Genomic DNA, 12,862 nt, shown 5'->3' with positions numbered 1-12,862 from the left:
GTTGCAGCCATCATTGTTGTTTGGAGGGCCTGGGCTGGGGATTCGAACCCACCACCTTAGGTGTATGTGGCTGGCGCCTTAGCCACTTGAGCCACAGGCGCTGAGCCAGGTATTGTCCTCTTACACTTTACCAAATATTCTTTTCCAGCCTCAAGGGCATTGTTGAGATAAGGAGTGAAAGAATGGGAACAGCTAGCCCACATCCATTCAGGACGGAATCTGTGTTCAGTGGCAAGGGAGTCCTGAGCTTGTGCCAAAGGAGAAATCCATTGGGAAAAAAACCCACAGCTATATAAAGAGAGAGTCAAAGATGGGTAAAGTGAATCCAACTGTATAGTAATTGTACTCTACAGGTTAGCCTGCACTGAATAAAGCCTGGGCAGAGTGAAATAGAGAACTCTGCAAGGTAGCAGGCAACCTGGGGAAGAAGCCCAAGATTTCAGGTATCTGTGCATCAGTGCTGACTTTTCTATTTTTTCCTTTAATACACCCAGCCAGCTAACATAGCAGTGGGTACAAAGGAGTTGACAGAAAACTCAGAAGCAGCCCCCTTGTTAGGCTCAGGGTTCTCTAAAATTTATGGCTGGGGAAGGGGCACGGTGGTTCACACCTGTAATCCCAACACTCTGGGAGGCTGAGGCTGGTGGATCACCCAAGCTCATGAATTGGAGACCAGCCTGAGCCACAGTGAGACCTCTTCCCTAAAAAAATAGCCAGGCATCATGGCAGGCAACTGTAGTCCCAGCTACTGGGGAGGCTGAGGCAAGAGAATCAATCACTTGAGCCCAGGAGTTTGAGGTTGTTGTGAGCTGTGACACCAGAGCACTCTACCGAGGGTGACAAAGTGAAACTCTGTTTAAAAAAAAAAATAGAAATTAAAAGAATGACTAGGATATGTACATGTGCACACACAAAGAAATAAATATACATACAAGTGTGTGTGTGTGCCAGAGAGAGAGATTTATCATGAGGAATTCATTCATATAGTTTGCTGAGGCTGAGAAATCCCTTGATCTGCCAACTGGAGACTCAGAAAAGCAGGTGATATAATTCCAATCCAAGTCCAGATGCCTCAGAATCAGCAGCGCCTCTGGTGTTAATCCTCGTCAGGGGAGAAGATCCGTGTTCCAGCTCAAGGAGGTAGAGAGGAAGCACAAAGAGGCAGCTTTGTCCTACCACCTTATTGTTCTATTCAGACCCCAGTGGACACTCATGGCCACCCTCCCTGGAGAGTGCCATCTACTGAGTCCACTAATTCACGTGCTAATCTGGAAACAACCCCAGCCATACCAGGAAGAATGTTTAATATGAGTACTGTGGGGCACAGGCAAGTAGTCACATAAAATTAAGCATCTCACTAGGTCTGATCCTATTTCTAGTCTGTTTCTTTGGAGAAAAAAGGGCCAAGTTTCCCCAGGCTTTTCTTGAGAAGAGTTTGCATTCTGACAAAGGCAGAGAAAGTGAGCCAATTCCAGGGTATATTATTTTAGTGTTCACTCCTCCTTGCCTTCAGCAGGTTCTAAGCGCTGAGAGTCAAGACAATCTCCATCAAATGTCCAACTTTCCCTCTTGGATTGTTGAGGCAAATGAAGGGATTTTATGAGACAAGCCGTGTTTCCCCTGGGAAAATAAGGGCGAGGACTAGAGAAATAGAGGTTCTGTGGGCTTAAAGGTTAAAATTCAGACAAACACTACTTAATTACCCAGCTTCCTAGAGCAGACACACACTTCTCTTTTCTTGCTTGTGAGAGGGTCTGACAGTGCACATATAATAGAGTAAGACTCTCACGCTGATCTTGGTTTCTAGCACGTAGTGCTGGGCAGAGAAGAAAATATCAGGCAAGACAATTTCAGCTGCAGAGAAGTGTGACCTCTGAGTAAAAGCTACTGTAACTTATTTGTGTCCTAAGAATACGTGGTCCCATGCAAGAGAATTAATCAGCCGGGCTGTGGGCTAAGAGACATCAGAGCCAGGCTGCACTGTCAGGGGAAGGCAAATTTCTTTCCAAGTAACAGAAAAGTTCTTGTTAGTATGGTCTGCCTAAAAGAAGTGGCACTGTGTACCAGGACAGGAGAAAAAGGAAATAAAACCTTTTTAAAAAAATAAATGTTTAGATTCTTTATGAATGCTCTTAATGATATGAAGGGCTACTATTTCAAGACAGCAGCTATACTAATTAACTAATTAAATTTTGATCCAAATATTTTCTGGCTAATGTGTGCACTCACACATTGCTTAAACAAGTATCTCTCTGGATGCAGAAAGAAGAAATTGTCCTTGAATCAATTCTGAATATTCAGGTATCAGCTTACCATATAGACAAGTGCCATATCAAGAAATCTTTAAATTTACCACTATACCACCACTAGGAGATTAAGCATGATGTTGGAATATGGCAGGGACATTGCAAAGCCTTAGCATCTAAAGATCACCTGCTTTTCAAATTGTCTCAGACTCCTGGATGTTTACAACTGTTTCTCTGGAAAGTCAGCTTTTTCCAGTCAAAAGTCAGCTTTTGAATTGGCCTTAATGAATATTCGCTGTGGTTTCTTAGGAGTTCATTTAGTGGAGTGATTGCCAGTCTCTCCAGATCAGAATCATTTATGGAATCATTTGTATCCCTACATTAATCTGAAATAAATAAAAAAATCCCCCTCAATTACGTTAGGATTTTTAGGGGTGGGACCTGAGTCTCAGTGTATTTTTTAGAGGTCTTAGGTGATTCTAATCTGCAATCAAGGTTAAGAACGTTAAATACATCCTAAGCCTGAAGAGCAGTTAAATCTACATAGTAACACTATATCGTAATAATACTAAAGCTGAAATATTCAATTACTTTTTGTTTCCTTAAAGAAATGACCTTATCCCCCCAAATGAAATATTCTAACACATTGCTATTGAAGAGGTGTTTCCTGCAGTCCTCCTCCTGGAAGAGGGAGACAGTCATGGGACCAGAGCTAGACCCTGATTGCAGAGGTGACGAGGTGGTAATGGCTCCAAATGGGGAGATAGCAAAGAAGTGGGTGGAGATTTCTACAAGTCCCACTAAGTTCCAGATATGTTCATACTCCACATCAAATAAACAGATAGGCACCTGCAAGTCCACGGCCAATTATGTTGGCTGGGTGTTAACAGCACACAGTCATTTGTTTTGAGCCAGGTCAGAAATAGCTCTCAGATTCAAGATGGAGAGTAGTATCAAGCAGTTCCACGTCCCCCTTGTCCATAATTCCATGATTAGTTCATACATGGGCCAAGATGTGCCAGCACAGGCAGGGATGTCCCTCGCTGAGACCACTAAATTGGGGTTTTATGGTGGCCATTCTCCTCATTAACTAGAAGTGTTGAGCCAATAAAGTCTCTACTAGATCAGTCTAGGGTATCAGGCCACGCCTTCTTGCGATGTTGCTGTTCTAATCTATAGTGTTGAAAGAAAAAAACATTTCTGGGTGGTGCCTGTGGCTCAAAGGAGTAAGGTGCCAGCTCCATATGCCAGAGGTGGTGGGTTCAAACCCAGCCCCAGCCAAAAACTGCAAAAAAAAAAAAAAAAAAACACCACCCAAAACATTTCTTCATTGTTTTTCTGCAGGGACATATGGACAGCATATAGTTTTCCTTGTCATACAGGAGATCAGAGAAAGAGGTGTCTTAGAGAGCAATATAATTATTAAGCTGCACTCTATGGCCTGGTAGTGCTATTGTCAGAGAAATTAGTACCTGTGGCAGCAGGATGTACTCAGTGAAGAGACTGTGGTTATGCCCAATACAAACCTCAAGGATCCTTTACACTTTGTGGCAGGAGCTTCTAATTCCTTATGCAATACCAATTCCTCTTTCTTCCTTACTAATGAGGCCCCATTCTTGGCCAACAAGACATAAACTGTTTCTGGGAAAGATAGTTCTTTGGCACAGGTCCCACACCACATCTTTCTATGTCCCTGTGGGGCTTTTTCCTTTTTCCTAAATGTGAACATGATGTCTAGAACTGGAGAGGCCATTTTGGAACTGTGAATCAGAAGTATTTTGAAGGAAAATACTCATAATTACAGGGACTTTGATCTTGATTTCTTTCAATGATTCAAATAATATCCACAACATCTGTATTCAGAGTTGTCATTGCAGTAAAACAGATAGGCTGATGTATGATTCTTATGTGGAAGACTTTCTTTTACAATGTTCTCCTGTGTGTGTCTGTGTATGTCTGTGTATGCCTCTGTTGGCCAGGGACGTACATTTAAAGACAGCAAATTGCAAGGGGGAGGCAGGCTAATGTGTAAGTGTAGCACAATAGTTAGGATAGGTTGTCTTTAGATAAGCTTGTCCAAAAAGGTTAGAAAAATAGTATAACAATATCATATCTTATACTGCTAAGAAAGTATTTGTGAAAACTTGCACATAGAAGATAACATATTACTTTCAAGTACAGTGTATTAGCTGCTCTGTAAAATACAAAGCTAAAGTCATTGGAAAATTAGAGACATTTTTAGAAGAAGGCAACCTAAAGATTTGGTGCCAATGTAAATATTAAACCAATATTGTCCACATATAGAATAGGCTACGCAGGGATTGTCAATACATTTATTGTCAACCAAAATGTTCAAAATATATGCCATAATTTGCAGATGAAATTCAAGAGAGGCAGGAGTAGGACAAGTATGACAGGTTGGTGTGACATTTTGAGACACATACTATAATGCCCAAATCCCAATAGTGCTTTAATGGGTATGAAAAAAATAGATACTGTGTGAACCTCTGATCTAGACCAGCCTCACTTCATTCTCCAACCTCCTCTGTAGTGGTCATTTACATGCACAAGAAATACCAGATATATTGAGTTATTGTCAACTGTACCACTTTTCTTTAAAACTGCAACCGTTGATCTCTCACTCAGTGAACTGAGCAGTGCCTTCTCCGTAACAGGCACTAAATAATACTCGGGGAATTGAATTTTCAGTGCCTTTGTTTGCTCCCATGGTTTATGGCTATAGTTTTAATTCATCAACATGTAGTATTTGCATTTCTCTGCTGGTTTTAGGAAAGCTATATAAGAAATAAATTTATCAGCAAGTAATAAAGATTTGCTACTTTTTGCTATCAATTTCCATTTCCTCCTGACTGTATCTACGGGGAAATGCATCCAATCTCCAGTGCTTGAGAACAGCCCTGGTGGATTTACACCACTCAACACATTTTATAATTTATGGCCACAATGGAAACATGACCCAAATCAGGCCAATGAGATGTGAGGATGTGTTTTCTGGGAGATCATGGTGAATAGATGATATAATTATGCAGGGTCTGCAATTTCTAAAGGAATCCCTGACACCGAGAGAGAAGTTATTATGCACCCAGATGGGCAGGGCTAAGAACCACAGACAAATTAAGTTGTGATGATGATGCTGAGAGCATGATGAAAGGGTCAAGAATCTGTGGCTTTGGGGCCACGGAGGGTGGGGGCTTCCAGATCCTCCAAATCCGAACTTCACAGTACAAATCACTTTATTAAAGATTTATTTATAAAATTTAGATTCAGTCAAAAGGCCACACTCAAGAATCGAGAAGTCCACCTGTAGCCCTGAGCTCAGGTTGGTTTGGGACTCTATGTGAGCAGCTGGATGCATCCTGACAGACACAGAGACTCAAAGTAATCCAGCAAGTTCATTGAAAAACTGAATAATTTCATTTTTATTAATCTGAATTTTGTGTTAGCTTACCTTCCTTGTGAACTTATTTTATTTGTTTCATTCATAAGTGTTTCCCAGGTACATTATTTTTCGAGTATCTATATCTTTTATTCAAATAATTTCAAATGAGAGTCCCCTTGCCATCTCTCTTGTGCAAACACCTATTCTTTTTCTTGTTTCTTTTCAATCTGTCTTACCTCTAGCCTTGTTGCATCATTAGTGCTATAAAAAAATCTTAGTAACACTCATATCATTGTACATTCTTGGAGGTGTTACATAATTTGTCTGCCTTTCTTGGATTTTTTTCCAGAGTATAATTTTGTTTATGACCCCTAAAGGCAACTGTGTCTCTAGTTGGTCAGTTACGAACAAAATAATAAAAGCATAGGTTCTACTTCTTGATCACTGAAAAGTAGAATGTCAAGTCACTGTAAGTAGCTTCATAATTATTTAACTTCAATAAAATTTGACTTATTTCCCATCCACAAATCCATCTTTTATCTTTTTTTTTTCTTTTTAAGACACAACACTTTCTCAGCAACACGGTACAGGATAAACACATTTCCAAAAAGGGTACACTCCTCAGAGAAGTTTAATGTTTAAAAAAGGTCCCAGTACTTGGTCTACGTGCATGAGGATCTTTAGATTTCAGTAGCTTTTGATGTTAGGCAGTTCGTGATGTATCAACATTTTACAAGTCTGATTTCAAAAACCAGTATTTGAATAATCTGTGTTTTAATGCAAAAATGAAAACAATGGTTTGTGTAGTTTCTCATACAACATGTTTATTAAACATTTTGGTGTCAGTAGTCTCTTGACTGTGACATTTAACCTTGTAACAGAGCTAATACAAATTCTATGCATGGGACTATATTTTGGGCTTTTTGAACAACTTTAGGGAAAATGAATGTCACTGCCTTTAAATTGTGCTTGGAGCAAAGACAAAGAAACATTAGTTCATTCTCTCCAACTAATACGACATTTCATGGTGCAATTTTTATTATGACATTTTAATGCTAGTATTATAATGTTAAATAGTCATATTTTCACTCAGGCTCAGTATATTAACTCTGAACATTAGTCATTTTCACTTAATTTAGATTTAAATACTGAGTTTTTAACTTGGGCTCCAGGAAAAATCCCGAAAAACAAAGATCAGCATTTAGCAGCCCTTTCTTGTCCTTCGTCCATAAATTTTCACTCTAACGTGACTTGTCATGAAATCTATATTGGGAAGTCTAGACTTTCAAGATAACTTTTTAGAAATAAAAAGAAATTTTCTCTGCATCGAAGCGGGGATTAAAAATCACTGGACTTCTGAAGGAGCGTGTGCTTCATTATTCCCATTGGTCTCCTCTTTTTATTAGAAAGTGGCAATTTGTACCATCATTAGAAATATACATTTACATATAAAGTTTTGCATTCAAATCTCTTTACTTTTGATTATCTATGACTAAAGACCACAAATCAAATAAAAACTCTATATAATATATCCTTATTTCAGAAGTATATGTATATATACACATATATATTTGTAGAACAATCCACTCTTTTAAATGTAATTCTGACTTAAAAAATGTTATTTACAATTTCATGACGGAGAGATAACCTCAGCCTTTTAAGATATTAAAATGAGCAGGGAATTTTATGTTCGACTGTGTCTCACCTTGAGCAGATGAAATTAAGCAACATCATGGAAAACTTTCTCAAGAGCAAGGCCTTATAGGCTAAGCCAGGAGCGTGAAATAGGTTGGCTATTTCTGGGTGGATGTTTAAAAAATTACTGTTGATGTAGTCATGATTCTTCACCAAGACATCAGTGGTCTCAAGTTAGGACTTCCAAACCCTTCAATACACAGCAATTATTATAATTCTTCATTCCTTAGATTTGTTTTAAAAGGCTCATCTCGGCTAGTGACAGGACCACCAATCTGGATAGCAAAACTTTATCTATAGTGTTGCTATTTTCTTAAACAGAAGAAGAGTTCTTTTAAATAAGATTTTCTTACTTAGAAGGAGGCCCAGAAAGTGTCCTAGTGTATTATATTGATGGCTATTTATTGTGCCAATTCATGGTGGCTAATGTGCTATGGAGTTCATATGTAAAATTCAAAGTCAAAGCCATTACTATGATCAAGAACAGTACCATTTGCTGTCTTCCAGGTTCCTGAAGCACAGAAGTCTCTGAATTAGCAAATGGAACTTCATTCAGCAACACTTGTCTCTATACTTCAAACTTCTAGCTTAGAAATGAAGGTATAGTAACCAAAAAGCGATTTTGTGAGATTCACACAAGTTTTGTTTTCATTCTTAACTTATTGATTTTAAAACATATTATAATAAGAACTCTTAGAATGGGTGAGTCTTAATTCGTATCTGTAGAGCCAATTACAAACACTTTATTAAAGTTGTATTTTTTCAGGGAAAATCTCAATGCATTTTTTAAAAAAGCTTATTTCACTTAAATGAGGATAAGGGGAAGGATGCATTGAAGACCTAACAAATAGAATTAGAAAGATCAAAGTAAAAAATTATTATATTGGAAATAAACCTGAAAATAAAATAGTCAAATGGCTTATATTTTCAGAGGAAATTGGATTATTACATTTCTAATGGTTAATAGTATTTAAAACCTAGAGCATGAATACTGACTCCCTTTTTTTATTGGAGGTTTTATGTACTCTAACAGTAAGCCATCGTTAAGCAAACATTCGCTGTGTGCTCTAAACCACAATTTTTGTCAGGTCTATGTGTAAAAGAAATGAGGTTTCTAATTCAGTCTCTGAAATAAATTGTAAACAAGACAAAGCTAATTTCCCAAAACATTTTACTGCAGTGAATATTTGTTTAACTTGATATTGAGAAACACAATATCCAAACTGAGTGGTTAGAATTCTGCTTCTTAACTGCTACCAGGAAGGAGACAGATGCTGAGTCTGGATGATAACCAGCCACTAAAGATAAAGGGCAGAGTTTCATGATTAATTGGATTAAATATCTTGGTAATGAAATTGCTTATAATTGATGACTATAAATTCCATCCTGTTATTTACAAAATCATCTACGGTATCACTGATGAGTGTGTGTGTGTCTTTATCACCACAAAAGCTCAAGTCATTTCATGCTAAAAGTGCCGGTGACCTATTAGGTTGCAGTTTCTTCTTTATTTTTTCAAAGAAAATAAGGCTTTGTGTTTGGGATTTTTTTGGTCCTAGAAGTGACAAGTGTATTTATAAGCAAGTTGAATCAAAAGTGACAAGGAGAAATACAGTGAGATTTCTGTTGTTTTTTTTTTTTAAACAAAGGGCATTCTTTTCCTAGAAGAGTAACATTCCTTTAAGAAAAATTAAATGTCTTTGTTGCTTTCCAAATATTTTAATTAAACAAATATCTCTTGCAAATGTGTGTTCAAAATCCTTGCCCAGATGCACAATGTTTATTCTTCCAACTGTTTAGGCAAACTCCTCCATTTCATTTTCTGCAAACCACTTGGTAACAGAAGTAGGATACTTGGTGAAGGATGCGAATCACTGTCGATAATGATTTAGAGTGAGGGAAACTATGCTGACCTTGAGATACAGCAACCAATGGCAAGGTCTGAGTGGAGGCCTAGAGCTTCTGCCAAGTGTATATATTTTAGGGAGTCATATTTGGAACACTACATGCTGGACAGTAGAGATATAGGAGAAGTTACATGCTAAGTCTTCTCATTGATGGTATCCATAAGTCTGCATACATTTTTGTAACATTCTGTTTTGTTTTGTTTTAATTTGGACGTCTCTACACCATTTCTGATTTGTAGGACTAACTAGATCTACTTATTCCAATGCACAATTGTATAACATTTAATTCTTCCCTAATATTTCCCTAATACTTTGGTATCCCTAACTATGCATTTGCCCACTCTTACAGAGAGTTCTTTCGCACTACTTTAAGCTGCTGACACAATCTCGTCTGCTGAAGCCACGGCGGTTGATTCTGTACTGTTTCTCTATGCCCTTTGAAAACTTAATGCACCTGTTGTACGAGTACCCTCTGTGTTCTAGGAAATAGACTTCAACTGGACACTAAGTGAGGATGTATAGTAACGATCCAACCACTGCCTTCGTGGACATTAAGTTAGGAACTTCACAGCCATGCCTCCTAATTTCTTGGCAGAGTTTGGAAAATGCTATAGACATAAAACTCTAGTAAGGGATAAAGGCAAATACCATTTGCTTTGATTAATTTCCTAGGACTTATTTCCCTATGTAAAACCCATCTTCTTTCTTTCCTGCTGCAAGAGATGGTACAAAACTTCCTAATACATGCATCTAAACTCTCGCATGTGTCCACAAAGTAAAAAATCAGACTTGATGGTAAGAGCAATTAATGAATACCTCACTGCCTGGATATGACAATGACAAAGGATTCCTGAAAGTCACTTCAGCATTAGAAAAACTCTTTTTTCCTAGATGACTAAAAATATTAATTCCTAGAATAATAAGTTCGATAAAAATGTGATATTCTCCTACGAAAATTTAAACCTCTTTTCATGAAGGAATTAAATCAGCTGATGCCACTTCATTCAATATGACTTTCCTTTTGCATAAAACAATCTTAACAGCATCGAAAATATTTTTTAAACTTCTCTTGATGTTAACTAGCTCTTGGCTATACATGGCATACTTTATAGACAGTAAAAGAGTCTATAATGAATATACATTAAATTTCATGGTTAAAAAAATCCTAGAAACAGAATGTAATTGTGTGTCGGTTCCAGATGCCCAAAGAAAATACAAAAGCAAACAAAACCACACATCACACCATTATCCACAGTTTATGCTATTCAAGCTATAACAACAGTTTGTAAGTTCAATTCTCCAAAACCCTTTCCTTCGAGGTAATAACTTTATTTCATTTCTGTTAATGTCTTCATTACAATTAGCCCTCTATGAATAACAACACAGTTTAATTAATGTTTGTGGAGTCCTGATTTATTATTTGCTTTTATGTATGCCAATCTTTGTGCATGTGAATTTTCTACCACATTGCAACAGGCAAGCTTTGGTTCAATTTTCTCGTCCTACACAAAAGAAGATTTTGAATGCAGAATCTTAGCCACTAGGTCCTGATTGCCATTTTATTTTCCTCTCTTTGGGTGGATTTATTGGAAGGAAATGGGTAAAGGGGAGGGAAGAGAAAAGGAAGGGATGAGAAAGGGAAGGAGGGAAGAGTTCCCAGCTATGTTGAATCCTGATTCACCACTTTGCCTCCATTCATGGTTGGTGTTCCAGAACTTTTCCTCGAGCGTCCTTGTTTTTCTCCAATTTCATGTAGTGATGGTTCTCTGTACATACACACTGGAAAGAAAAACCACAACAATTACTTATGATAGTGACCATTCATTTGGCTGCAGTCAATGTTTCAAATTTTATTTTACAATATTCTTCCCTCTCATCTGTAGCCCTTCTCCCCACTGTAGAAGAGTTTTAACGGCAATATATTCAGAGGATACAATGGTTCTCTTCCAGTTTTATTGGTCACAACCTGTTATGCCTTCTTGAACTGTAGACGTGTGAGTTGTTCTTGTTTCCTTATAGATACCCTTTGAGTCTTTACAGTTTCCTCACCTGTATAACACAACTTTTACCCAGAGTTACAAGAGACCTTTGCATATTTAAAGGTAGAAATAGCTATTTAACTTTTTGGTCCTTTGCTATATAATTTGGGTAGGGAAAAATATTTATTTATATGTTCCTAATCTTTACGGTGCTGCAAGAAATATGATATTATTGTATCAAACTGACTATTTATTGTCAGCTTTCAGGGAATCCTACGTAAGAAACGAGAGAGGAGAGAGAAGAGATAAAAAAGATGAGGCAATTTTCCGGATTGCCCCCAATTTCCTTCACCTGTAATAAAGATTCAATCCACGTCTTTTTAGTTATTCATTAATAGGGAATGTGATTATGCAACCCTGAGATTTCAGTTCACAGCTATATCAACAGTTCCTTTTTCCTTCTCTTGTTTTGTCTGGCTCCAAAGTTGAGTCATCTGTGAACCACCATGGCTGTTGCTATATTATTGCTTAGAAAGAACAATGTTTTTCAATTCATAATTATTTTATAGGATACGATCTATCAGCACATTGACTATTCATTCAGCTTCATTGTACTGTCGTGAAACAGACAAATGTGACTGTATAGCTGCATGTAACACATTCCACTTAAAAGATAAAGGAGTTGCCTTTATCCTTGATTTAGGAAGCAGTTAAACATATCCACCTATAGAATCATCACCACATGGTTTAATAATTTGAACGTTATTTCCAATGTCAAACAGCTTCCTTCCATGAGTTTGAGTGGCTAAAAAGTGCCAATTTGGAAGCCACACTGCCTAGGTCCATATCCCGCCAGCTTTCCAAGCTGGACACATCTCATAACTGAGAAATGGCACATTGATGAGGATTAAATGCCTTGCACATAGCAAGCACTCACAAATGTTTAAGAAAATCAAGAAGCTGATTTCTGTGTGATCATTTTAAATAATAGGTGTCAGAGAATATAGTGATATTGTTTTGGCTGAAGGTATTCTAAATCCAAAATTAGAGTAAGAGAGAGTTTCAGAAAACAAGTAAGGTTCTTTTGAGACTAGTTGTAATAAGGAGACAGTTTCTTCTAACATACTCAGTAACAGAACTTCTTAAAGGTTAATATGCATTTGAATCACCCAGGAATACTGTTAAAGTCCAGAAGGCTGGGAGTGAGCATAAGATTCTCGGCATTTTTAAGAAGCTCTGAGGTAATGTTGATCCTAGTGTAAGCTAGATCACACTGTGAGTAGCACAAAATGTCCAAAATGTCTGTTAAGGATCTGATCCAAAATTGTTACCCACATATATTTTTAAGAAAGTTTTAAAGTATTTCAATTACTACATTGAATAGCTCTTCCGACATCCTCAAAGGACTAAATGGCTTTTGGGGAAACAGCACCTTATACAGAGGAAACCAGTGCAGAGAGCTGATTCTGTAATTCTCAAACAGCGCAAGTAGATAATTCAAGTTTTCTTTTTTTTATTTATTTTTATTTATTTTTATTTTTTTTTGAGACAGAGCCTCAAGCTGTCCCCCTGGGTAGAGTGCCGTGGCATTACAGCTCACAGCAACCTCCAACTCCTGGGCTCAAGCGAGTCTCC

General features: G+C 37.6%; 1 protein-coding gene across 3 annotated transcripts in view; it reads right to left on the bottom strand.

Annotated features, from left to right (window-relative positions):
- Nucleotides 1–10,872: 10,872 nt before the first annotated feature.
- The window catches only part of FGF12 (fibroblast growth factor 12), a 530,610-nt gene continuing 528,620 nt past the window's right edge, over nt 10,873–12,862 (bottom strand). For all 3 annotated transcript variants that reach the window (XM_012806903.1, XM_012806902.1, XM_003792698.2), the window contains one exon: nt 10,873–11,027. In XM_012806903.1, the coding sequence (XP_012662357.1) occupies nt 10,909–11,027 (119 nt within the window). In that variant the 3' untranslated portion in view covers nt 10,873–10,908. The remainder of the gene's footprint in view (nt 11,028–12,862) is intronic.

This window comes from Otolemur garnettii, unplaced genomic scaffold, assembly GCF_000181295.1.
Source record: "Otolemur garnettii isolate 467f Iridium unplaced genomic scaffold, OtoGar3 scaffold00060, whole genome shotgun sequence".
NCBI lineage: Eukaryota > Metazoa > Chordata > Mammalia > Primates > Galagidae > Otolemur > Otolemur garnettii.
The sequence above is the reverse complement of the archived record's forward strand: the minus strand, read 5'-3'. Positions and strand labels throughout refer to the sequence as shown.